The 27,698-nt window shown below is 36.0% G+C and overlaps 1 protein-coding gene across 2 annotated transcripts in view; it reads right to left on the reverse strand.

Annotated features, from left to right (window-relative positions):
* Positions 1 to 281: 281 nt before the first annotated feature.
* The window catches only part of Cul4b (cullin 4B), a 45,674-nt gene continuing 18,257 nt past the window's right edge, over positions 282 to 27,698 (reverse strand). The window contains exons 4-21 of one of the 2 annotated variants that reach the window (XM_046420928.1): positions 24,425 to 24,528; positions 23,847 to 23,916; positions 22,848 to 22,921; positions 21,901 to 22,063; positions 21,651 to 21,740; positions 21,268 to 21,350; positions 20,594 to 20,661; positions 17,487 to 17,605; positions 16,132 to 16,324; positions 15,005 to 15,109; positions 14,226 to 14,336; positions 13,708 to 13,793; positions 12,378 to 12,485; positions 11,110 to 11,223; positions 10,090 to 10,195; positions 8,642 to 8,814; positions 6,396 to 6,548; positions 282 to 1,652 (exon numbers count right to left, since the gene is read on the reverse strand). In XM_046420928.1, the coding sequence (XP_046276884.1) occupies positions 1,557 to 1,652; positions 6,396 to 6,548; positions 8,642 to 8,814; positions 10,090 to 10,195; positions 11,110 to 11,223; positions 12,378 to 12,485; positions 13,708 to 13,793; positions 14,226 to 14,336; positions 15,005 to 15,109; positions 16,132 to 16,324; positions 17,487 to 17,605; positions 20,594 to 20,661; positions 21,268 to 21,350; positions 21,651 to 21,740; positions 21,901 to 22,063; positions 22,848 to 22,921; positions 23,847 to 23,916; positions 24,425 to 24,528 (2,016 nt within the window). In that variant the 3' untranslated portion in view covers positions 282 to 1,556. Of the gene's footprint in view, positions 1,653 to 6,395; positions 6,549 to 8,641; positions 8,815 to 10,089; positions 10,196 to 11,109; positions 11,224 to 12,377; positions 12,486 to 13,701; positions 13,794 to 14,225; positions 14,337 to 15,004; positions 15,110 to 16,131; positions 16,325 to 17,486; positions 17,606 to 20,593; positions 20,662 to 21,267; positions 21,351 to 21,650; positions 21,741 to 21,900; positions 22,064 to 22,847; positions 22,922 to 23,846; positions 23,917 to 24,424; positions 24,529 to 27,698 lie in introns of both variants that reach the window. The other variant, XM_046420927.1, reaches the window with a different exon arrangement.

Here is a 27,698-nt window from a genome sequence, read left to right on the forward strand (position 1 = left end):
AAAAGAGGCAACTTAAAAAATATATATATATAGCTGGCCACAGGTCTTTGAGAACTCAATAAAATAATCAATAGTAGACAGAAGAGTCCCAAGTCTCCTCAATTGAAGGTTAGGAACTAGGCTTCTTTCCTAATGGCTCCAAACAGGAAGGAAATATGCTGTTGCAAAAAGCATTAAAGAAGTTCTAATTAAAAAAAAAAACAAACAAAAAAACACAACTTTCTGCATCTTCCATAACTGATTCCCTTCAAGGAAAAAACAAACGAGGAGACAAAACAAAATCCCACTGATGGTAATGAAGCCTTTTACTCACATTATCAATTGAAGAACAATACTATGTGTGAACAGTCTTGAGACATTCCCTGAAAAGGTGTCCAGTGGCTATGAGAACTCTTTAACTTCAAGCAACTTTGAAAGGAATACAGAACTTGAAATTGATTCCAAATAGGGGTTGTGTGGGGAAAATGAGGGAAGACCTTTATATCTAGGGTTTTAAGATGTTAGCAAAATGGTTTAAAAGGCTCATTTATCAAAGAGAAGAACTGGGATGCTTCAAAAAAAATCCACACTTTGGTAGAGAAAATTGGAATGCTAAATCCTAGAAAGCCTGTAACAATCTACAATTGGTCCAAGATAAAGACAGAACTGTCCAAAAACATTTAAAGTCTAAATCAAGTTGAAAACTAGCTGATGAATTTTCACTCCTGTAATAATTTACAGAACATGTTGATTTTGGTCTCTTTTGCAATTTTTATATTGTATGCACTTTTAACATGAAGAAAGAGTTGGATTTTTCTTTCCTCTGATGTTCCTCTAATATGACTGATCAGCAATCTTTTAATTTTAGCTATTTTATAAGTACCTGTTAATCAGCACAGTAAACTCGGGGCTAAGCCATATATACACATCCAATACTCATAAATGGAAAATTTTAGGATGTGAATATACAAGATACTATGTAAGCAACTGTTACCCTACTTGAAAACTTGTTTCCAAATAAGCTTTTTTTAAAATATCCTCTTCAGTGTAACAGAACATTACCTAGTAAAATATCAATAGCTATGACAACTTATTTTTCTTTTCAAGGGAAATCACAAAACAGGTGAACAACCAAGTCCAGGGTGGTTTTTCTATTTGATAAATACATCCAGAACTCTGTACAGTAAATAAAGTTTGCATGCAGTTTAAGTATCTTTAAATGAGAATTTAAGCAAATAAACCTTTTGCTTCATAATGGTGTATAAGAACCCCCCGCCCTTTATAATAGCCATAGGGACCTCTTCCCCAGTTCCAAAGAGGAATCACGAAGACCGGGTACTTTCTTAAGAGTTTTCTGCACATCATACTAAATAACATGCAAAGAGTTCAACAACATTCTTCTTAAGGTAAGTATTACTCTTTAAAATGGGCATGTTAACCACTGAGAAAAAGTCCACTCAACTATTTCCATTACAATGCTTCATTTGGTCATCGGTAGTATAAAAGAAGTCAAATAATATAGGATCAACAAGTTAGTTTATCCACTGTCTACTGCATATGACACCAAGGTCAACATTCTATGCAATATAGTTGTACTGGTTTGGGTTTTCTTTATCTCTTTCCATGTAGTCCCGGTCAATTAAGGATTCTATTCTCTTCTTAAGATCAGCAGGCTGTAAGAGAAGGCAAATTTTAAATGCAAAGCTAATAATCATTAGCAAAAGCCCACTTAGCAATACCCCATTAAAAAGAGAACTATTGGGGCTGGGGATGTGGCTCAAGTGGTAGCACGCTCGCCTGGCATGCGTGCGGCCCGGGTTCGATCCTCAGCACCACATACAAACAAAGACGTTGTGTCTGCCAAAAACTAAAAAAATAAATATTAAAAAAACAATTCTCTGTCTCTCTCTCTCCTCTCTCTTTAAAAAAAAAAAAAGAGAGAACTATTTTGTATAACAGATTTCATATATTGAATTTACTTACGTTTAGGTTTTTATTTACATAAATCCCTTAATATTTTTCTTTGGTGGTGGTGGTGGGGTGACCTACTGGGGACAGAACACTGATGGGGTACTCTACCATTAAGTTACATCCCCAGCCCTTTTAAATCATCACACCCATATCATTATACAATATTTTCTAGCATTTTTCTGTTTTTAAAAATGTTTATTTTTTAATTGTACACAACATCTTTATTTTGTTTATTTTTATGTGGTGCTGAGAATCGAACCCAGGGCCTCACACGTGCTAGGTGAGCACTCTACCACTGAGCCACAACCCCAACCCACCAACACTTTTCTATTTTAAAGAGATCTTCCCTAAAGCAACTACCCTCTGCACAATTAAATACAAAACCAAACTTCTCATAACTTCCCATGAGGAACACATTAGAGTTTATAAAAATACTACTTAGCTCTAAGCAATGTAGTTTGAAAAGATAAATACACCTTTATTTTGGATAAAAGCTAGGTCTTCAAGTTAGTTTTCATTAATATAAATTAAATTTTAAAATGGATAGGGGAAATCACTATTTAAAAGAATACTATATCAAATGGCTCAATAAACGAAGTATCATCATTCACATGTGTATTTCAGGTTTAATGTAATTAATTTAACTATCAACTCCTATACTTGATTTGGATTTCAGAATCTTAATTTTTTTGATACTTTTTAAAATTTGTTCTACTCAGTTAGAATCTTAACTTGTGGTTTAAAAATCAAGAAAGCTGGCGGGGGGGGGGGGGGGCTGGAGTTGTGGCTCAGCAGTAGAGCACTCGTCTAGCATGTGCGAGGCCCTGGGTTTAATCCTCAGCACCACATAAAAATAAAATAAAGGTATTGTGTCCAACTACAACATTAAATATTTTTTTTAAAAAATCAAGAAAGCTGGATACAGTGGCACATCCCTATAATCCCAGCAACTTGGAAGGCTGAGGCAGGAGGTTGGCATATTCAAAGCCAGCCTCAGCAACTTAGTGAGGCCTAAGAACTTCACAAGACTCTGTCTCAAAATAAAAAGGGCTGAGGATTTCACTCAGTGGTAAAGTGTCCCTGGGTTTAATCTCCAGCATTATAATAACAACAACAAAAATATTATCAAGAAAGTTTATACAGCTTGTGTTCATGGCTGACTGTCATCTTGAGATGACAAAATTATACTAATGTCTTGTGTATCTAGCCTACAAAAAGAATACTAAATTGTCCCTTATTATGTGTGGGAGATTGATTTCAGGACCCCCAAACACCAAAATCTGCCAGTGCTCAAATTCTTATAAAACATGCTGCAGTATTTGTATACAACGTATGCACATACTTGTGTATGTTTGTATATTTTTTGTGGTACTGGGAAACAAACCCTGTTGAGAGCCACAGCCCAAGGGGCCCTAGCAAACTTCCAGCTGCCAGCTGATGATTGGCTCACAGTGGCCCCAGCAACTTCTAGCTGCCAATTGATTGGCTCCTCTGTGGTGATGCTCATTGGGCTGTTTCCCTGCCCTTTCAGACCACGGAGCTGCTCATTGGGGGACTTTTTTTTGGCTCCGCCCATGACACAGCCAATCAGCCTCAAGAGCAGGAGGAGTGGGGGAGGTTGAGAGGCTTGTGAGAAGCCGGTGGTGGCAGTTGGGCTCTGAAGGTTTTTCCTGAGGAGCTGTGTGGTTTGGTGTGTGGTTCTAAAAATAAAGTTCGTTTCTTTTGACAAGTGGCTCCTGAATTGTGCCCAGCCAGACTGCGGCAAAACCCAGTAGTGCTCTACCATTGAGCTATATCATCCCTAGCCCCTAGCCCTTTAAATTTCTATTTTAGCTAAATTGTTGCAGCTGGCCCTGAACTTGCCATCCTCTTGCCTCAGTCTTCTGAGCCACTGGGGATTACAGGTGTGCACCATACTCAGCTCCTGTATATTTTAAATCATCTCTAGTTTATCTACAGTACCTAATACAATGCAAATACTATGCCAATAGTCATTACATTATACAGTTCATGTACTGTTTAGAGAATAATGACAAGAAGAAATCTGTTTATGTTCAGTACAGATACAATTCTGCTTATTTTAGAGATGGGGGCCTGCCTCATTGTGTTACCCAGGATGGCCTCAAGGGCTCCTCCTATCTCATCCTCCTGAAGCTAGTATACAGGCAGGGACCATTGCACCCAGCTAATGTAATTTTTTAAAGAATATTTTTCAAGCTTGGCATGGTGGCACACGCCTATAATCCCAATGGTTCAGGAAGCTGAGGCAAAAGGATCTCAAGTTCAAAGCCAGCTTCAGCATCTTAGCAAGTTCCTAAACAACTTAGAAAGACCCTGTTTGAAAATAAAAAATAAAAAGGGCTGGGGATGTGGCTCAGTGGTTAAGTACCCCTGGGTACAATCCCTGGTACAAATAATAATAATAATAATAATATTGTCAATTGGTTGAATCCACAGATGTAGAGCCCATAGATGGAGGGCTAACTTTATAATCTTGCTTGCTAATAAGGGAATTTTTCAGACCATGAACACTGGATAAAGACGAGAAAGCCATGCAGGGTATCTCACACCTGTAGCCCCAGCTACTCAGGAGACTGAGGCAGCAGAATCCCTTGGGCCTAGAAGTTCAAGGTCAGCTTGGGCAACACAATGAGACCCTGTCTCCAGAACAAAACAAGGGCTAGGGATATAGCTCAATGGTAGAGTGCTTGTGTAGCATGCATGAAGCCTTGTGTTCAATCCCTAGTACCACCAAAACAAAACAAAAAAAAAAAAAATGAAAAACTCTCAAAATATTTTTAAAAATTCCATCTAGTAATCCCAAGGTTTGAATATCAAGAGATTTTTCTGTTAACTGTGATGAGACACCTAGACTACTGCCACATTATAATGACACTTCTACCTTCCTAGCAGTGATCTCTCTCTGGCTGGAGATGAAATGACTATTAGGCAGAGCATGAGGGTGGAGTATGATAATGAGGCAGTATCAGGTTTGGAGAAGAGAAAAAGCCTATCTTATTAGAATCAATAGCTATTGAGTGCTTATTATATGCCAAATCCAACACTAAATTTGTTTTTATATTCATGATCTCCTTTAAGCCTCACAATAATCCTACGGGATAAATACAATTATTACTTCCATTTTATAAAAAGAAACAAGCTCAAGTGATTTATCAAAGTCCAAAGCTCTTAAGAACTCCAACATCCAGGAGTCTATCCAAACTATACTAAGTGTTTAGGAATCTTCTAAAACTTAAGATAATAGTTCAGAATATCATAATGTCTAAGCATCTTTACTACTGGGTGTTTACATGAAAACATATACATTTAATTGCCAATTTCAGTTTACCAGAACTACAGCCAGACTTTTCTTTTTCTTTTTTTGGGGGAAGTATTGAGGATTGAACCTAGGGGTACTTTACCACTGAACTACATCATTGACCTTTTTTTATTTTGAAATATGGTCTCAGTAACTTGCTGAGGAATCCTTCTGCCTCAGCCTCCTGAGTATCAGGGATTTACAACCATGTGTCACCATGCCCAGCTAGCTAGAATTTTTATAAGACACTAAAAGGAGGTTAGATTTGATCAGTGCATGCTGTATGCATGAATGGTACAGCTACACTGAAATCCATTAATATGTATAACTAATACATGTTAATAAAAATGTGAAATATGAAAAAGTCACTTAATGATAACTAGTTATCTGTACATAAGTTTGTTTGTTTTGGCTTTTTTTGTTTGTTTGGTGCTTGGAATTGAACCCAGGGACCTTGCTTGCATGTGGTAGGCAAGTGCTCTACCAATGAACTATATGCTATCCCCTGTACAGTTTGTAATAAACATTTATATAAGCTAACTAAATGTAAGACTTAATGCAACCTAAAAAATAATCAAACCTGCCAAATACCAAGGTGTTTCTTTTTCTTTTGGGCGGGGGGTACTGGGAATTGAACTCAGAGGCACTCAACCACTGAGCCACATCCCCAGCCCTATTTTGTATTTTATTTAGAGACAGGGTCTCACTGAGTTGCTTAGCACCTCGCTTTTGCTGAGGCTAGATTTTAACTTGTAATCCTCCTGCCTCAGTACCTGAGCCACTGGGATTACATATGTGCAACACCACGCCTGGCACCATGGTATTTCAAGGAGAAAAGAAGTTCAAAAGAAATACACTGAATAAACTTGAGAATGTCAATAATTCAGTTAGCCATTAAACTTTCAGGTATAGGGGCTTCTATAAATTGTTGCTCCCTTTTTTTCATAGCCTCCCACATATGCCAACAAAGTCTTCTTTTTAATCATATGCATAAGCACAGGAAATTAAAACTTGTTTCTCTAAATGGTCTTAAGGCCTTAATCTGAGTTTGTAAGATTAGTGTTCAAAAATTCAACATATTCTTTTATTTATAGCAAGCTTAATATGAAAACATGTAAGTACCTACCTTAACTGGAAATTTTAACTGGTTGTACACTTCAGAAACAAGGAGATTGTGACTAAGTGTCTTCCTCATCTTCATAATCCGAACAATTGCAGCATCAATTTGATACTGTCTATCTTGAAATACTCTTTCTGTAGTGCTTGCTTGCTCCTCAACCTAAAAAAAACAAAAAAGCTAAACTTAAGAAAGAATTGTACCTGAAATGAAACTTGATGACTCACAAAAATTGCAAATTAGGGACACGACATTCTTCTGGTTTTACATGTACTGAATTATCTAAGTAAGTGATAATCCCAGTGATTATGAACACAGAAAAGACAGAAAAAACTCACATAACTCCTCCCTATTTTAATTATATTGCCTTGTACTAATGGAGTAAAGCCAATACCAGTTAATAGAATAACACTGTCTTTGAACTGATTTTCTGGAAGTACAGAGGGCTGATGCAGATTTTAACATATTATTCTTTTCTACTGCCTCAGCCTTCCAAGTAGGTGGGATTATTAGCATGCTCTATCAGCTACCATTTTCTTTTACTGTTCTCTTCCTGATAAACTTATGAGTACCAGTACAAGAGCTTGTTCACCAGATTTCTGTATAAAAACAGCTGTATAACAGTTTCTGACTGAAGAAAAATAAGTCAGTCTTTGACAAGTAATTTTCATTTGGTAATATATAAACTTCAAATACATTCCATTAGGGCTTACATTCCTTCAAGATTTACACAAATTTAGGTGTTTAGGAGTCAGTTTGCCAATCCAGATACTAAAGTAAAAATGTTAACCTTTAGTACCTAAAATGAAAGAATGATTTGAATTTTTTGCATCAGTTTAATTTCTGGTACAGCATAAATGGTTTGGAAGGAAGGACAAGGTAATCTTTTTCTTTAAACATTTTTTTGTAGTTGCAAATGGACACAATACCTTTACTTATTTTTATGTGGTGCTGAGGATTGAACCCACTGTCTCACACATGCTAGGTAAGTGCTCTGCCACTGAGCTACATCCCCAGCCCCAGGACAAGGTAATCTTTTACATTAACATCGTGCTTTGATGTATGTGTAAAAAAGGAATTTGTTTGAGGATACTGACCCTGGTCTCACATTAAAACTTTTCCCCCAGTATTGCATTATACCTGGTTGGAACTGAAGCCAACCTGTTCAGGATGTTGTGGTTGGTTTCCTTAATAAAATATCTTACAATTCAAATGGCAAAAATAAAATATCTAACTTCACTGTTAATCAAAGAAATAATTAATTAAATCATTAAAATTCTTCAACAAGCAAGTTGGCAAAGATTTTAAAAAGAAAATATAATCTTGAGCTGGGGTTGTACTTGCGTAGCATGTGCGAGGTGCTGGGTTTGATACTCAGCACCACATATAAAGAAAGAATGAAAAAAAGAAAGAAAATATAATCTTTAGTGCTAGTGAAGGCACAGTAAGACAGGCACTTATGCTGCTGGGCAGAGAATAAATTGGTCTAGAATTTACAGAACACAATACGGCATTATTTTTTATGTTTTTATTAGCATATTATAGTTATACTTAATAGTGGGGAATATAGCATTATTTGCTAAGATGGTTAAAATGTTCACATTGTTTGACCCAAAAAAATTGACTTCCATGAATTTATCATAAGGGAAAGATCAGAGAGATTAAGCTTTAGGTACAAGGACATTTCTTGCAGATTTATTTATAATACTAAAAAGTTATGAATTTGGATTTTGAGACCAGACTGGGCAACACAGTGAGACCCCCTCAACCCCCACATAAAAAAAGTCATGAATTTCAGTGCCAAAGAATCAACAAATTATAATGGCAATGTAAAAAAAATATTATGCAGTCACTTGTCACTTTTGAAGATATTTATAAGCATAGAAAAATTCTCGAGGTTGGGGCTGGGCTTGTGGCTCAGTGGTAGCATGCTTGCCTAGCACATGGGAGGCACTGGGTTTGATCCTCAGCACCACATAGAAAAATAAATAAAAGTTATGTCCATCTACTGCTAAAAATATTTTTAAAAGTTCTCAAGGTTGAAAATTAAGTGAAATAAGCAGGATATAAAACTACATTGGCTATCAACCCAATCATGAATACTCCCGGACAAAAAGAAAACCCAAAATCAAATATGGAAGATTAGATATTGGCACAGAGAATGCATTAAGGTATACAATGTTTGTAAATTTCTACTATGAACATATAGAATTCTTATGTATTAAGACTAGGAGAAAGGAAAGCAAAAGATTTACCGTTTCTTTCATCTGGATTTGATTGATCTTTATCCTGAAAAGTTTGTGTTTGAAATCATCATTACAAATGAACTTGTCACCATCTTCGATATCTTTGCCCTTTGGATTTTTTGCCAGAACTCTAGCTTTGCCACAGGCTAATGATTGCAGTGTTCTCCTTAACTCTCCATCCTCTAAAGAAACAGTAATTTAGTTATCTGTTATCAGCTCATCAGCATGAACCTCATGTACATTCAAGCTCAATCTAGCTTCCATCCCTTCCATCCATCCCTCTATTCAAACTTCTCCCCCCACCCAAGGTCACCAAATACTTTGTCCATGTCTTATCTAATAGTATTTTTCCTGGTCATCGTCTACAGGTGTTAATTATCATTCCATGTAGATAACTATAACCAAATCTGAAATGACATTTGACTTCTCTCCAGTCCTGCGTTTAAAGGACACCTTCTCCAGGCTGTCTGACTATCATAACTCCAGTACATCCTTCTTTCCCCATAAAACTGCATTCTCTTTCCAACTGTTAGTGGTGATACCACTAATATACTAACTACCAATATACTATGATGAAAAACTCTGAAATCATCTTTTAACTCTTTTTCTTCATTCCTCCATGCATGTAACAGCTGCTTCCTTTGAGATGCCTCTTCTCACTGGCCTCATTCTAGTCAAAGCCCCTTAGTATTTTATGCCTGAATTATCACAATAGCTTCTAGATTAAAATATCTTCATCCTCCAAGTTCCCCTGTCTACTGATTCCAGGTAAGTTATCCAAGTAAGTTACTTCTATTACATCCCACATGAGACCCTATAATGTACATTTCATTTGTTAGATTTACCAGGCCTTATCTTACCAATTGAATTTTGTAGCTCACTATTCTATGCTACAATTAAACTCTTCATGATTCCTGCCATGTTGTCCCCACTCCTAAGTACCAAGTTTTTTCACACAATTTCCCCTTGCCTCATATGCCTTCTCACTGACCAAAACTTAAAAGTCCAGCTCAAGTTCTACTTCCTTCATGAGGGCTTTCCCAACCGTGCCAGTCTCAAGTTATCTCTTGTTTTTGTTTGTTTGATTTTGGGGTGAGTGGTAGTGGGGATTGAACTCAGGGTTACTTGACCACTGAGCCACATCCCCAGCCCTATTTTGTTTTTTATTTAGAAACAGGGTTTCACTGAGTTGCTTAGCTAGTGCCTCACTTTTGCTGAGGCTGGCTTTGAACTCCTGAGGCTCCTGCTTCAGCCTCCAAGCCAATGGGATTATAGGCATGAGCCACCATGCTGGGCTTCGTTTATTTATTTCAAATGTCTTTTCTCTCTTTCTCCATGGTTACATTAAGAGTATGGAAGAGAGAGATTATTCCTTTGTATCCTCCAGACTTTAATGTAGTTGTGTGCACATTGTGGATACCTAATAATGCTTGCTAAACAACTGGTTCAATACAAACCTATCCCGGTAGCTTGCTTGATCTCTTCTAAACTGAACTCCTCTCCCTCATTAAACATTAGCAGCACCAGTGTTTGAAAAAGAGAGACCTGGAGTTCTTTTTTACCCTGTTGGAAAAACAGCAATGTTTAACCAAAATTAAAAAAAAAACAACATAAAATATTAATCAAACTAAAAATCTCTCATAGGAAAAGCATTTTTCAATTAGTGGGTTTAGAAATGGATTAACATTATTCAGAAAAACCACTTGAGGTGGTAATACAGTATGTTCAGTGTAGGGTTTAGGTATGATCCTTCCTAAAATAAGGGGAAGGATTAGTTAATCTCTTAACAGTTTAAACCTTATAATTAAAATAATTTTCATTACTTTGTTATTCTAGTAACTCAGCCCATTTGTCCTTACAGACATTCATCACAAGCAGTAACAAATCACTATATCAAATGCATTTTTTGACTTGTTTGATTCGGATTAATTTGGAGATATATATATATATATATATATATATATATATATTTTTTTTTTTTTTTTGGTACCAGGGATTGAACTCAGGGGCATTCGACCACTGAACCATATCACTAGCCCTTTTTTGAATTTTATTTAGAGACAGGGTCTCACTAAGTTGCTTAGCACCTTGCTTTTGCTGAGGCTGGCTTTGAACTCATGATCCACGTGTGCCACCCCGCCCAGCAAGTTTTTTGAAATTTAGATACATGAACTGTTCCCCTAAACTCCTATTCTATTCTTAGCTCTGGCCAACAGGAAGATTTCAGTCAAGAAGTCACAATGTGAATTCTTCATCCACAGATGGGAAAGGGTGGGGGGAAAATTATTGTTTTTGATTTTGAAGAAGGACCAAATCAATTGTGAAAAAGATCACAATCTTAAAATATACACACAACCGTAGTAATAACTGCTGTCAAGCAGATGACTAGGATGCCTTTATAAAACAATACTAGAAGAAGGATGACCTCCATACTGAAGATAAAAATGAAAACTTAAGTTTTGGGAACATGTACTTACCTCTTTAAATTCTGCTTTTAGCACACAGTGTCCTAGGGTTGATTGCCACTGAAGTTTCCTGCCACTATGTTTGCCTAGGTAAAATGTCTTGAAAATTTCCTGAAGTTTTACCATCTAAAGTAAATAAAATAAGGCTTCATTTAAGCTCTGTACCTAATACCACATTCATCACTCTTTATACTTACCTCATATGTAAGAATTTCTGAAGTTTTAAACACTATATCCAGTAGGTCTACCAATCACTTTGATGTACAGTAATTATCTCCCAACCACCAGATCTAATGCACTTGCCAGCCTTCTTACTCTTTGATCTCTCTGTACCATTTAATCATCCACTCTTATGATACATTTATCACCAGTAGCTTTGTGTCTCCACACTATGCTGGTTCCTTTACCACTGTTGCTTCTGCTCTTAAAAGCTTATGTCAGTAACACACCAACAACAAATGCCAAGTGTGTTTACTGACATAGGTTTTCTTTCTTACCTCTTCCTACCATCTGCCAAATGTTAAGTCTTTTCTAAAGCTTTTTCTAAAGCTCTGCCTCTACACTTTTTTCCTCTTCTCCATATTCTCCCTGTTACTGAGGGAAATCTACTCTCTTCCATAATTATCTCTATGGAGAATTCTTAATATCTCCCTTTCTAGCTTTAACCCGTCTTCTAGGTTTCATTCCTGAGTTAGACATTTTTCCCAGGAGTTAGGATGGATTTACTCAAGCAGCCATCAATTCAGTAATCCTGCCTGCAGGTGAAAAATGGACAAGAATTTTTCTTTTTTTGTGTGGTGCTGGGGACTGAACCTAGGGATTTGTGCTTGTGAGACAAGCACTCTACCAACTGAGCTATACCCCAGCCCCTGGACAAGATTTTTTGACAGCTAGGAAGTGAGGGATATAATCTGGGGAAATGATAGAGTCAAGGCAATTAGCCCTCAATCTGGAAACCCAACATCATTAGCTAAGTGCTAAACTAGATTTTGAAATAGATATACAAGAATATTAAAAGACTTGGCATTTGTTGTTGGTGTGTTTACTGACATAGGCTTTTACAAAGCATCTACTTTATTTATATTTATTTTTTATACATTTATTTTGTTTATTTACTTTTATGTGGTGCTGAGGATCGAACCCATGGCCTCACACGTGCTAGGCGAGCACTCTACCACTGAGCCACAACCCCAGCCCCTACAAAGCATCTACTTTAAAATAACAAACAAAAGTATCATGATTACTGTGCCTAAACTCAGGTCATAAACAGTAAATCTTACCTCCGGTGGCAAATGGACTTCCATAGGCACATATGTTGGCCAATAACCCATCGTCAGGATATTCACAGTTAATTCAATATTCCCAGGTACATTCTGATTCTGCATATACTATAATAAGATCAACACATACACTGAGATCTTAAAATACAAGTACATACATTTTATGTCACAATAATGACTCATTTAAGAAGTTCCTCATTACAAATATACATGCAAATATTGACCATTCTGAAAATAAAAGGCAGCTATTAAGAGAACTTTAAATGAAGCCTACATAAAATGCACTGGAAAGGTGCATAAGTTAATATCTCGACACAGTGGCATACAAGAATCCAAGACCATTGTTTTAGGCATTATTAACTCAAATAATTTTTTACATAAAGCTGGGCTTAGAATCTCTTCTCCTTTCTTTCCCCCAATACCACCAGCAGTCCCCACCTTTGGAGACCCCTATGTGGTTTGGAACACCTTGTAGCAACCCCCATTCCTCACCCCACCAGCCAGCCCAAGTCTCCGGTTTTTCACTTGCTCCACTGCCTTTTTGCAGGGGATGACCTGAAGTTAGAAAGGAAGAAGAGGGGGGAAAGGGCAAAGCAGATAAACCCTACTTTGTAGCTATTACAGGATACAGATTCTATTATCCCTGATCTTTCGCTTTCATTTCCACCTTTATCAATATAATGGTAAATAAGTTATTACTAAAACCCTAAGAGAAGCAAATCTAACTTGTCATCACCTATGCTGTTGTTGAGATGGGGTCTTGCTATGTTACCCAGGATGGTCTCCAATTCCTGGGTTTGAGTAAGCTTCCCGCCTCACCCTCCAATGGCTGGTACTATAGGTATGCACTACTATGCCAGACTATGTTATTAAATATTTAAAAATACTTTCAACCTACATCTTCAAGACTATAGATCTAGCTTTTCATTGTTAAGGTCCCCAAAAGTTTTATACAACCACCTTATCACCTCTTCCCCCAGCCCCACTGTGAGTTCTGAACAGGAAAATCATGAAGCGATTAGATGCTTGGGAAAGCCCCGTTTCCACTGACTAACCACAACTTTTCTTGTGCTGACTCAGTTCAACACATTTTATTTCTATTTTTATGTTATCTTGGGCATTTATTAAGAATAAATCCTAAAGTAGGTCAAATATACTTACATTTCATTGGTGATCTTTTTTCCCTCTACTGAGAATATCATTTAAGTTTCTATGAAGTACTTATAAGAAATTTGTTTCTATTTATTCCCTTTAGTACAAACTGCCACAAGGAAATAACTACATCGTATTCAAGTTTGAGGAATAAAGTAAGAGTTTAACTCACTTTTACCTGTTTGAACTGAATCATGATGTCTTTAGAAAGTTCCATATCTTTAAACATTCCTTCAAGTTTGCTGGTAAAAGCAGCTCCACATTCTATTAAAGATGTTTGTACATTTATAATATTTTAAGGCAATAAAAACAAAGAATTTAAGTGAAAAACAAAAATTTAGCTTGAAATATAATCTATAGCTATTCATAAGAATAAAAAGAAATCCTTAACCAAAGTGTATGCCCCACTAATTCAGTGTCAAACTCTTAAAAACTGTACTAACCCTATTATTTATATATAAGATACATGGGGACTTTTTTAAAAACAAGAATAATGCTTTATTTTTTAAAAAATGCAATAGCAGTGGACATGTACATAAGGATGGAAAACTCATGAGCTTACTTAATTTGTCTTCACCACACATACATGATTGACCAAAAAAAAAAAAAAAGAAGGCAATCAATCAAGGGTAAAAATTAAGCTAACATTTCCCCTTAGAAATTAAAGAGAAGAAATAGAGAGAATGGAAAACATACCATGTTTAAGTTTGGACAGCATTGATTTTTCAGCATCTACAGATGCACTCTTTCCAACTAATAGGCGCTTGGCTAAATCCTTCTTATAGAAGGCTTCAAAAACATCCTTCCCTATATTAAATAAAAAATACAACACTCATAATATTCTAACTAAAGTTCTGACAAATGGCTTTGAATTTCTTAATCAATAACAGCAATATTCCAGGTTATTTTATTTCATATATTTTATCCAAGTTTGTTAAATGCAAGAACATTGGAAGTTAATTTCTCTGACAGACATTTAAAAAGTTCTTTAAGAATTGAAATTGCATTAACTTAAGAAAAACTTTAGTTGATGGGTAGCTTTAACAACAAAATTCAAGAGGTTAAAACAAGTAGCAAAAATCCAGGCTTTTAATAGCAGAAAAGTCAAAGCCTAAGACAAATAACATTTCTCAAGTATCCCTAATGAATTAAATATAAAGAATAAAATAGGGGCTGGGGATGTGGCTCAAGCGGTAGCGCGCTCGCCTGGCATGCATGCGACCCGGGTTCGATCCTCAGCACCACATACAAACAAAGATGTTGTGCCCACCAAAAAACTAAAAAAATAATTGTTAAAAAATTCTCTCTCTCTCTGTCTCTCACTCTCTCTTTAAAAAAAAAATCTACATTAAAAAAAAAAAAAGAATAAAATACATTATTCACCCTCTAATTTCCAAATAGTACCTCCAGGTTTTATACTTGCTAGTTTCTGAATGCATTATTTTAAAAAAAAATATTAAAACAGTTATACTTACCATAGATAAATCTAAATATGATCATAATTTTATCCAACATTTTCTCAAGTTCTTCATCTGTAGCTTCTTTGTTTCCTGCACGAAGCTTTGAATCTACATACTTAGCTAAAAAGAAGGAGGAAGAGTTTGTTGTTTAATGGCCATGGGTATCCATAAAGTATTGGGTACTATACATACACAAAAAGGCGTATGATACACCAAGTTTTAGAGTGTTTCTGAGATGCATTTTTAAAAGGTCTCCCATGTCAGAGATTGAGTAACCTGTTAAATGACACAGAGCTATTAAACACTAGAACCTGAACTCAAACCCAAGTCATCTGATTCCAGATTGAGTGTATTTCCTACTATAATGATGTTTATTAAAATGAGATATGAATACCCTGTGGAGGAGGCTGCATAAAGCCATGTGTGGGGTAACTGAAATTACCAAAAAAAAAAAAAAAAAAAAATAGAACATCTTTGTGAGTTTCCATTTTGCACTGATGATAAGCATTCTTAAAACTTACTTGCTATTACAATAAACCAAATACACTACAAAGAAGGAAAAATTTGTAAAACTTTTAAAGATGAACAAAAATAGACTTCAGCAAATTCCATCCTTTTGGCAGAGGACCCTAGACCTTCTTAGGGTATTACTCCTCCTCTGACATTAATAGGTACATGAGTGGGATGACCTGAGAAGCACTGCAGTATATACCAGACCTGTACAAAAAATGGGCCCAGATTATTAGGTTTATTTTCATTCTAGACTTTTACCTTTTTCACTGGCAACTAATTTCAGGTATATCTTTCCTGCAGCCCTAACTTTGGGCCTCTAGAAATAGCACCCTGCCCCATTTCTAAGACACTATAAGCATGGAAAACAGATAATCAAGTTTGTTATCAATAAAAAGAAATGGGGTCCAAAGTTTTGTCTTACAAATGGGCTTTAAGACATTACTTAGCTCGAAGGACTCTATTTCCTTACATCCAGGTACTTAGATAACACTTTTTAGACTTGGTATTATCAGCTAAGCAATCACAAATAAATGAGGTGTTGGTATAATACAACCTTGTCAAAATTTCAGATTGAGAGTTCATGAATACAAAAGAACATCAAATAATTGGGAAAAGGATTGGAAACATACCTATAAGTTCAGCAGGTTTATTTGGTCTTTTGTTAATGAATGTTTCAAAAGCTTCTTTCATGGCATTGATAAATTTTTCATTCTTCAGAAAGCAGATATCAATTATATGGTCAACCTTATCTTTAAAATCTAGCAATTCTTGAACCATAGTTTTATCTTTTTCAGGATTAATAACAATAGTGCTCCCAAATGCCTAAAAACAAAAATTGCCATTTTTACTGGAATTGATTATTCACACACACAAAAAAAATCCCCAAATAATATTCTAAGTTGGTACATGTATTTAATTAAAGATGCTAAAAAAAATAATAAAGCTTTTTTAGCCATGTGTGGTGGCATACACCTGTAATCCCAGTGGCTCATGAGGCTGAGTCAGGAGGGTTGTGAATTCAAACTCAGCCTCAGCAACATAGTGAGGTGTTAAGCAACTCAGTGAGACCCTGTCTCTAAATAAAATACAAAATAGGGCTGGGGATGTGGCGCAGTGGTTGAGTGCCCCTGAGCTCAATACCTGGTACAAAAAAAAAGAGCTTTTCTGAAGCGAGAAAAAGAAAACATAATGTGATAAAATATTCAAACTGATACCATTAATCTATAATCACAAAAATAATAAGGAATGGCTATTGATTACATAATATCTTTTGAGGGGAGGATTACTGGGGATTGAACCCAGATGCACTCAACCACTGAGCCACATCCCTAGCCCTATTTTGTATTTTATTTAGAGACAGGGTCTCACTGAGTTGCTTAGCACCTTGCTGTTGCTGAGGCTAGATTTGAATTTAGGATCCTCCTGCCTCAGCCTTCTGAGCCATTGGGATGATAGGTATGTGCCCACACCCGGCTGGTTATACAGTATCTTAATAATGTGTTACGCTTCAGGATCTTTAAAGAAGCTAGCTTTGAATCTTTTCTAAATGGAAATTTTGCTTTACTGTAAAAGGAAAGAATGAAATTTTGGGTTCAAAGAAAATTCTCTCCCTAACCTAAACATTCACTGCTTTAAGTACTGGAGCTATAAATCACATCCGATACCAAGTTTTACTGCTGATGTGCCACACAGCTATCATTCTCAGGCTGACTTCTCAAACCTTCATTCATTGCATTTTTCTTTTTTGTTTGAGGGAGAGTGTTGGTACTGGGGATTGAATCCAGGACCCTGTGCTTGTTAGGCAACACTTGACAAACTGAACTATATCCCTAGTCCTCATTACATTTTCCTAAAAAAAAAAATTCAAAATTCCCTTATTTGAAAAAAATGTGTATCTAACAAACAAATGCTTACTGAAACTCACTCTGGGTATGTAGATTATAAATCATGAGTGAAAAATCACAGGTAAATAAATTGTTAATACCTTGATATATTCAATCCATTGTTGCAAGAGCACCTGAACGCCACCTCGAACTCTGCTAAAGAGTTGATACAGGAGAGATAAATCTTGAATTCGGTTTTCATCAAGAAGATTATTTAAACCTGAAATTTTAAACATTGGCATTAAAATACAGCACACAATAAAGTAAACAAATTGTCAGATATTTTGATGAACATTTAAGTTAATATTACTATGATGCTGGTTTAAACTATGACTAGTCTGTGAGTTGCAATACAAAGATTTCCTTTGAATTAAACCCAAATAGACAATAACTTTTCTTTCTTTCCTTCTTTCTTTTTCAGTATTGTGGACTGAACCCAGGGCCCAGGGCCTCACGTTAGGTAAGAGCTCTACCACTGAGCTACAACCTTGCGCCCTACCCCCCCTTTGGGTATCAGGAATTGAACGCAGGGGCACCCCACCACTGAGCCATATCCCTAGCCCTATTTTGAATTTTATTACAGACAGGGTTTCACTAAGTTGCTTAGCGCCACACTTTTGCTGAGGCTGGCTTTGAACTTGCTATCCTCCTGCCTCAGCCTCCTGAGCTGCCGGGGTAACAGGCATGTACCACTGTACCTGGCTAATCCCTGGCCCTTTTTATTTTTGAGAGAAGGTCTCACTAATTGCCAAGGCTGGCCTTGAACTTGTGATCCTCCAGTCTCAGCCTCTTCAGTAGTCAGAACTATAGGTGTGGGCTACTATGCCCAACTACAACCAACCTTTCTGGGTGAAAACTAAATATAGGGTCACTACAAAAAAAGTTGAGTGTATATTGGTTTACCACTTACATGATAGATTAGATAGATAAACCAATTTATAAAAACCTACTTTTACATATTTATAATACATAAATATATATTATAAATTCTTCATATATGCAATAGCCATATTATATCTGGTACAACTATGAATATACCTATGACAAATCAAAAGGAAGCATAGATAGGTTTAAATGTGGTTCTAATTATTTGATTTTTCAGAATGAGATAAAATAACCTGCATTAAAATTTTTAAAGTACCCATTTTATACAAAAGAAAAAATTTTTGCCTACTCATTGTGGCATTATCAAACTAAAATTCAGGGTATACTCTATAAGATCATCTAGGATTAGAAGTGCTTGATTTTACCTACTATGTACATCAGTAACAAAACTATTTTAGTGCTGAAAGAATGTCTTTCCTTACTGTAGTCTTACCTATTAAGAATTTAAAATTCTCACTTTTTTTTATGTGGCACTGGAGACTGAACCCAGGGCCTCATACATGTTGGGCGAGTGCACTACCACCAACCTATATGGCTACCTGCCTCACTGTTTCTTTACTGGTGTTTATGTACCATTCTTCTCTGTTCCTTTACTTTTAAGGGATCTGGCACCTCTAGAAAGCCTACTATGTGGTACAGAATAGAGGACACAGAAACCAATCCACAAAACTACAACTATCTTATATTTGATAAAGGGGCTAAAAGCATGCAATGGAGGAAGGATAGCATCTTCAACAAATGGTGCTGGGAAAACTGGAAATCCATATGCAACAAAATGAAACTGAATCCCTTTCTCTCGCCATGCACAAAAGTGAATTCAAAATGGATCAAGGAACTTGATATCAAATCAGAGACGCGCCGTCTGATAGAAGAAAAAGTTGGCTACGATCTACAGTCGGTGGGGTCGGGCTCCAAATTCCTCAATAGGACACCCATAGCACAAAAGTTAATAACTAGAATCAACAAATGGGACTTACTCAAACTAAGAAGTTTTTTCTCAGCAAAAGAAACAATAAGAGAGGTAAATAGGGAGCCTACATCCTGGGAACAAATCTTTACTCCTCACACTTCAGATAGAGCCCTAATATCCAGAGTATACAAAGAACTCAAAAAATTAGACAATAAGAGAACAAACAACCCAATCAACAAATGGGCCAAGGACCTGAACAGACACTTCACAGAGGAGGACATACAGTCAATCAACAAGTACATGAAAAAATGCTCAACATCTCTAGCTGTCAGAGAAATGCAAATCAAAACCACCCTAAGATACCATCTCACTCCAGTAAGATTGGCAGCCATTAGGAAGTCAAACAACAACAAGTGCTGGCGAGGATGTGGGGAAAAGGGTACACTTGTACATTGCTGGTGGGACTGCAGATTGGTGCAGCCAATTTGGAAAGCAGTATGGAGATTTCTTGGAAAGCTGGGAATGGAGCCACCATTTGACCCAGCTATTCCCCTTCTTGGTCTATTCCCTAAAGACCTAAAAAGAGCATGCTACAGGGACACTGCTACATCGATGTTCATAGCAGCACAGTTCACAATAGCAAGACTGTGGAACCAACCTAGATGCCCTTCAATAGACGAATAGATAAAAAAAATGTGGCATTTATACACAATGGAGTATTACTCTGCATTAAAAAATGACAAAATCATAGAATTTACAGGGAAATGGATGGCATTAGAGCAGATTATGCTAAGTGAAGCTAGCCAATCCCTAAAAAACAAATGCCAAATGTCTTCTTTGATATAAGGAAAGTAACTAAGAACAGAGTAGGGACGAAGAACAGGAGAAGAAGATTAACATTTAACAGGGATGAGAGGTGGGAGGGAAAGGGAGAGAGAAGGTAAATTGCACGGTAATGGAAGGAGACCCTCAGGGTTATACAGTGGAGGGGGTAGAGAGAGAGGAGGGGAGGGGAGGGGAGAGGTGGGGAGGGGGGATGGTGGAGGATGGGAAAGGCAGCGGAGCACAACAGACACTAGTATGGCAATTTGTAAATCAATGGATGTGTAACTGATGTGAATCTGCAATCTGTGTATGGGGTGAAGGTGGGAGTTCATAACCCACTAGAATCAAAGTGTGGAATATGATATGTCAAGAAATTTGTAATGTTTTGAACAACCCACAATAAAAAATTAAAAAAAAAAAAAAAAAAAAAAAGAAAGCCTACTATGATGGGTAGGGAGAAAGGATTGTTTTCATCCTTAGAAATACAGGACATGCTATCAAGCTTTAAAAATGGAATTTAAAAAAAAAATCCCTATTAGTTTTCCATTACCAATTTTAAAGTTATCTTATTTATAAATTATCAATTACCTTTTTGAAGAATAGCTGTTAAGTGTTCACCTAGAAGCTGTTTTTCTACAGTAGCAATTAATGACTTCCTACAAGGAAAAAAGAGTTAGAATTATTGACAGTTGACTGTTCTAAAACTGTAAACAGTCTTCTGGGGAAAAAAATCAAATAGTCTCATTTTATGTTAATTTCCATACTTTGATTCCATGTATAAATTTAAGAGCACGTAGAGTTACTCTATGCCTAAAAAAGGAAAAACTGTTTCAGAATTTGAGTTATGTAATGAAGTGAAATATCTCCAATGGTCTTGCTGTGGCTAGCCTTTTCCAAAGTTTCTCTGCTTTTATTAGGAAGGTAGAGAAGTCATCTATGCTGCTTATAGGAACCACTTGATTGGTAATATTTAGGAAAGTACAAAAACAGTTTCTTCTACGAACACCCAGTGACTTTTAATCAGCCTAAAGATCACATCAGCCTCTAATACTATTTTAAAATTACATCCTAAACACACACACCAAACCAATAACCAAATTCTTGACTAAATGTAATTAGGTAGGGAAAATAATAACTTGAGGTCTGCATTATGAAATCAACTGTTAAAAGTCTAAATCATACCTGAAAATAGTTACTAACATGCCTAAAGTGCCTTAAGTGATTTAACAACAGTTTAAGACTATTAGGCATGTAATACTTACTGGGTAGTCTGATCTAAGTAAGTAATAAGTCTGTCTGCTTCTTCTTCTAGACGTTTGTTAACATGATGAAGATATTCAGGAACCTACAAAGATAGTTTTTTTTATATTATTGCTTTCCTCCCCATAAATCATTCAGAAAATGTCAAGTCCAAAAGATCCTGGGAGCAGCCCTGTCAAATGTGACAGGGTTGAATCATATGTAAAATTATAGGTAGAGTTTATGATCCCGAATTCTGGCCTTTAAGAAGAAAGAAAAGAAAGGAGCACCTAAGTGAGAGAAGAGCATTATAATGTTGGGAAGATAAATGCAAAGGGAAGTTTGTTGTACAAAGTAAGATATATTGTAAGAGGCAGTAGTTTTATTAATCATGATTTTAAAATACCTCTCTTTCTTGCATCAACTTTTGGCCTTCAGCTGCATAGAGCCGATTAGTTTCTTCCAAAAATCGTTGTTCAAAAGAATCTTGATAAATCTGGGAGGGGGTAATAAAATAAATCAGTTTGTTTATTCAATAAATATTTACCAAATATTCTCAATTTGAACAGTACTATGAATGTTTTTTAAAACAAAAACAAAAACAAAACATCAAACTAGGGATAGCAATCAGCTCTGTAGGTAGTAAAGTAACTTACTTGCAAATCAGAGAGCATACTTAAAAGGCTTCGGAGTAAACTTCTATCAATTGCTTCACCATTTCTTTCTCTCTCGATCAAGAGAAGAATGCCATCAATTGTCTTATTTTGGACTTTCTGATCACTTATAATATGAGCCCTAAATAACTCCAGTCCCATGTCCCTAAAATAAAAAACATATAATCTGGGTTAAATGACAAGACCACTTCTGAAGACACTTGCTTAACATGTTACCCATGTTAATTATGGTTCTAGGATTTGAAGTAGCAATTGTAAAAAGATAACATCCACACAGTTTTTTTGAACAACATTTAGATTAAAGCATACAAGGACACTCATTTTCTCTTTAATGAGAACTAAAGCTCAATGCTTGTCTTTCCCCATAATTAAGTTTTGTTGTACTACTTCCTCTAGTGGATTACTTCCTTGGTCAAAGCAAGAAATAAAATTAGCTCAAAGACAAAATAATTTTCACTGACTGGTACTGAAAGCTTATTTACTCACTTATTAACTGGCTTCAGTACTCCAAACTCAGTGTACTCTGATATTGCTGTTTATATGCTAGGCACATGGGAGGGGAAAGAGTTCATTATACTATTCTATTTTTATGTATTCATGGACTTTTCCATAATATTGTTTAAAATGAGTAAACACTTGATGATAAGTAGCAAACATGATTCACTCATTAATATTCCAGAGCAAACTTTAATCTTCTTACTTAATAAAAATCATCTTCATATATTAATATATGCTCAGGGAAAGTTACCTATCTTCAACATTAGTGACAGGCAAAATATAATTTAACTTCCTATAAATAAAAGGCTAGAAGCCAAATGGGCATTTTTAAGAGAACAGTCACAGCACTACTCGCTATCTTTCAGTAGTATAATTAAGATTTATACCATGAATTGTAACAAATCTACATTACATTTTTCTGGTATCCTTACCAAATAGAAGGTAGCATTGAATTCTGAAGAACATAAGTTCTATCCAGAAACAAAAAAATGCTCCTGATCATGATCTGTCAATGAAAAAGATAAATCAAACAACTTTTATATTTTGTAAAATTGAAATCTTTGCTCAATAAAATAATAAAACTGAAGGTTTTTATACTAGATTATAGACTATTAGGATTGAACATATCTACCTGAGATTATGTCCATACCATTTTCATCAAACCATTCTATTTTCTTAATCCTTGCTGTGGTTGCTAAAAAAGAGATACTTACAATGGTCCTTTGACTTCTTTGCTACATGAGAAGTAATTGAAAATAGAAATGGAATCAAGCACTCAAGTCTTCCTTAATAACAATGGTGGGGGTGAAGCTACCTTAAATTCTACCTGTATCAGTCTAGGTGTGGTGGGTTGATGGACTTTTAAGATTTTAATTTACAGAATGTAAGGAATAAAAGTAATACTAGGGGCTGGGGTTATAGCTTAGTTGTAGAGCAATTGCCTAGCATGTGTAAGGCACTGGGTTTGATCCTCAGCACCACATAAAAATAATTAAAAAGGTACTATGTCCATCTATAACTAAAAAATATATGCATTAAAAAAAAAAAAAAACTAATGCCAGACTAGGGAGAAGGGAAAATAATACCCTTCAGTGTGACAAAAAATAAATAGGACTCTAAAAATGCTGGTTTATGGGCTGGAGTTGTGGCTCAGTGGTAGAGTATTTGCCTAGCATATGTGAGGTCCTGGGTTCGATTCTCAGCATCACATATAAATAAATGAATAAAATAAAGGTTCATCAACATCTCAAAAAAATGCTGATTTACCTGTAATTCAGAGTTTTAAAATTTAAAAAATTTGTTTCTAACTCAGAAAAAGAGCAATTGAGATTGTCTCCCTATTACAAAATTTTTAAAACTAACACTCCTATATGCAAAGAAATGTGTAAACTACGATGTTTAGCTGAAATGTAATACTTTTCTCAACTCACCATTTGCCTACAATGATTCTGCCAGCATCTGTCAATCTTCTTTAGAAAAAGAACACTATCCAATGAATCCGTGAGATATATGTTAAGGGTTTAACACAAGTAATACGTACAATGTGAATGTGCATTTGTTTTAAATATGAAGTGCAAATGAAACCAAACAGTACTTAATAGATAGTAAATGAAATCAAAGAGTACTTAATATAGAACAAAATGTTATTTCTTAAGCCACAGAAAAAATCTTAATCCCACTAAAATACACCTTTAAAAACAAATCTTAAACATAAATGAGCATCATGTTTTTAGTCTATGATTTCCCTTAAATCATCTTTCCTCTAATGGAAATTCGTTAGGACAAAAATGGTAAAGACATAAAGAATTTTATTTACATGAATACCATATGTAGATTTGGATCTAATTAAAGCTGAATAGTTAAAATTTTGTTTCTTCCTATAGAAACACAGGAGGACAAAAATAATGAATCTAGAAGTCATAAGCATTCCACTTTAAGCTGGGTTAAACAGTAAGGGACAGGAAGGAAGAAGAAAAAAATTTAGGATTTTTTGTTTTTAAAAGGATATTCTCTGAATTGATAAATCTGTGCTTTGATATGATCTTCACAAATCTGTCTCAGCTGTTTGTACAAGTTTGCAGAAATCTTGTAAGAACAGAGATTTTCTACAGCCTAAAAGAATAAACACACACTTTGTTAGAGAGCATTGGGAATGTTTCTCAATTATTTATATGAAATTCTTATTATTTTGTTATTTCTACTCTGTCAGCTTATTAAGAGGGATTATTTATCCATTTAAGACATGAGGTAAAAAGACAAAACATATTAATGTGGATGGTGAATTTTTTTATAACCAACATACTGTATCAAAATAAAAAACAAATTAATATATTTATTATAGTTGTATAGGTTAAGAATGGAAGGGATCGGGCTGGGGATGTGGCTCAAGCAGTAGCGCGCTCGCCTGGCATGCATGTGGCCCAGGTTCGATCCTCAGCACAACATACAAACAAAGATGTTGTGTCCGCTGAAAACTAAAAAATAAATATTAAAATTCTCTCTCTCTCTCTAAAAAAAAAAAAGAATGAAAGGGATAAAGCCAAATTCTACCCTGAAAGGACATCAAATTTGTACCACTGCTAGATATGAAAACTGTCTTGTTCTGGCCAGGCACAGTGGCACATGTCTATAAGCCGCTCAGGAGGTTGAGGTAGGAGAATCCTAAATTCAAAGCCAGTCTCGTCAATTTAGCAAAGCCTTAAACAATTTAGCAAGACCCTTTCTCAAAATAAAAAGGGACTGGGATTTTCAGTGGTAAAATGCCCCTGGGTTCAATCCCTGGTACTAAAAAAATAAACATTGTCCTGTTCTCTAAAATGTTAATCATTTTTACAAATAAAACTCCATGTTTTTTTCTTATGGTACTAGGGATTGAACCCAAGGGCACTTGACCACTAGGCTACATTCCACCCCTTTTTATTAGACATATTCTCCCTAAATTGTCCAGGCTGGCCCCAAACTTGTAATCCTCCTGCCTCAGTTTCCAGGGTTGAATCGCTGGGATTGAGCTACAGCGTGAGCCACAAACACCCAGTTTCCAATTTATTTATTTTTAAAATATTTTTTAGTTCCTGATAGATCTTTATTTTTTAACACATGGTGCTGAGAATTGAACCCAGTGCCTCACACATACCAGGCATGTGTGCTACCACTGAGCCCCAGACCCAGACCCCCAGATTCCATTTTAAATTTAAAACATTATAGTTGTGCTGGGCTAGGTGTCATATGCCTGTAATCCCAGCAACTCAAGAGGCCTAAGGCAAGAGGATAGCACGTTCAAAGCCAGCCTCAGGAAGTTAGTGAGAACCTGTCTCAAAATAATATAAAAAAGGAGCTGAGGATGTAGCTCAGTGGTAAAGTGAACCTGGGTTCAATCCCCAGTATCAAAAACAAACAAAAAAATGATAGATGGCTTAGGTACTCCTAATATAACTGAATTAAAACTCATTTATACTTTATTGGTTTTCTCAACAGAATAAAGCAGTCATTACTGCTAGCAGTATTAAAATGAATATGACATAATTAAATACCAAGGAATTTTGTCCAACTTTTCTGTTCAAGAATAGTTAAATAAACAGGGCTGGGGTTGTGGCTCAGTGCAGAGAGCTTCCCTCACACATGTGAGGCACTGGGTTCGATCCTCAGCACTACATCAAAATAAACTAAATAAAGATATTGTGCCCATGTATAACTAAAAAAATTTTTAAAAGAATAGTTAAATACAGAGGTTTTAAAATTTGCAAACTGAATAAACAATTACAAAGGAAAAGACTGCATTTTCACTTTATACTAATATTTGAATCAGACTATATTATACTCAGATCCCAAAAGGACAAGCTTCTTATGTATATCAAAAGACTTTAGAGCCAGGTGCAGTGGCGCACGCCTGTAATTCCAGCAACTCGGGAAGCTGAGACAGGAGGATCATAAGTTTACACCCAGCCTCAGCAATTTAGCAAGGCCCTAAGCAACTCAGCGAGACCTTGTCTCTAATAAAATATAAAAAAGAGCTGGGGCTAGGTTCAGGGGCAAACACGATGGAGAGTTCAAAACCAGCCTCACCAACAGTGGTTGCTAAGCAGCTCAGTGAGACCCTGACTCTAAATAAAATACAAAACAGAGCTGGGGTTGTGGCTTGATGGTTGACTCCACTGAGTATAGTGGCATATGCCTGTCATCCCAGCTACTGGGGGGAGGGGGCTGAAGCAGGAGGATTTGCAGTTTGGGGCCACCCTGGTTAATTCAGTGAGACCCCACTTAAAAATAAACTTTAAACAGGGCTGGGGATGTAGCTCAGTGGTAGAACATTCCTGAGATCAATTCCTAGTATAAGCATAAAAAGCATGGTAAAACTAGTGAACTCTGATATAATAATCTACAATTGTAACTGGTGATGACTTATGTGTAACACCAAGATTCCTTTCTCACCACAACAGAAAAAAAAAAAATCCATTAAGATGGACTTCAGGGGAGCATCCAAGTTTTGTTGGTTAGAGTGGAACTTTAAAAATATGTACTAGGTAGTCACATTCCCAATTATGCAGGTAAGTAAATATATTAGCAAATGAAAAGAAAGCTTAAAGGAACCCACTTATACCACAGGAGAGAAGTCACCACATCTTACCAGGAAACAGCAACCCAATTAGATTCAGCAGCCATGGAGGAACAGGAAAGCCAGTCTCCTCTGGCCACATTCCACAAGACCTGGGGTTAGGCCACAAATGCCTAAGGGTATGTTTATTTAAAGAGCCTCCCTACTCATACAGGTCCTCTATGTACTTTCCCTCTTCCTCCCTCGTTATTCCTCTCATTGTATTTCTGTTCCTTTTGAATTACTGATTCATTTTCTCAGCATTTCTCATTTCCAAGCTTAGATTTTGTCATATGACTTAGTGCATACCTCATCTTCTCCACTTTTCCCACTTCAGGTACTTCTCCAAATCTTATTTATCTCATTTCCTTCTGCTGTGTTTGCCTTTCTCCCATAAAACAGTTCTCGATATATCTATTTATCTCCTCAAACAAGACTGTATTTCCTTACCACTCAACTAGGTCCCACTTCTTCCAATAATCTTAACTGCATCAGCTGCCAGTGACTCACATAAAACTCCACCAATCATACCTCACTGACTTGTTAATAAGTCAGTACTATGCATCTTTTTGTGTATATCCTCTCTCTACTTGACTCTACATAAAAGAAAACAATCACATGAACATGTTATAGGGTATTGATTTAACATTTGAGCAGCCATCTTAAATGTTAACCACCATCTTATGAGATA

Source organism: Marmota monax, unplaced genomic scaffold, assembly GCF_021218885.2.
Source record: "Marmota monax isolate L192 unplaced genomic scaffold, Marmota_monax_Labrador192_F-V1.1 WCK01_AAM20220418_F8-fsc00155, whole genome shotgun sequence".
Lineage (NCBI taxonomy): Eukaryota > Metazoa > Chordata > Mammalia > Rodentia > Sciuridae > Marmota > Marmota monax.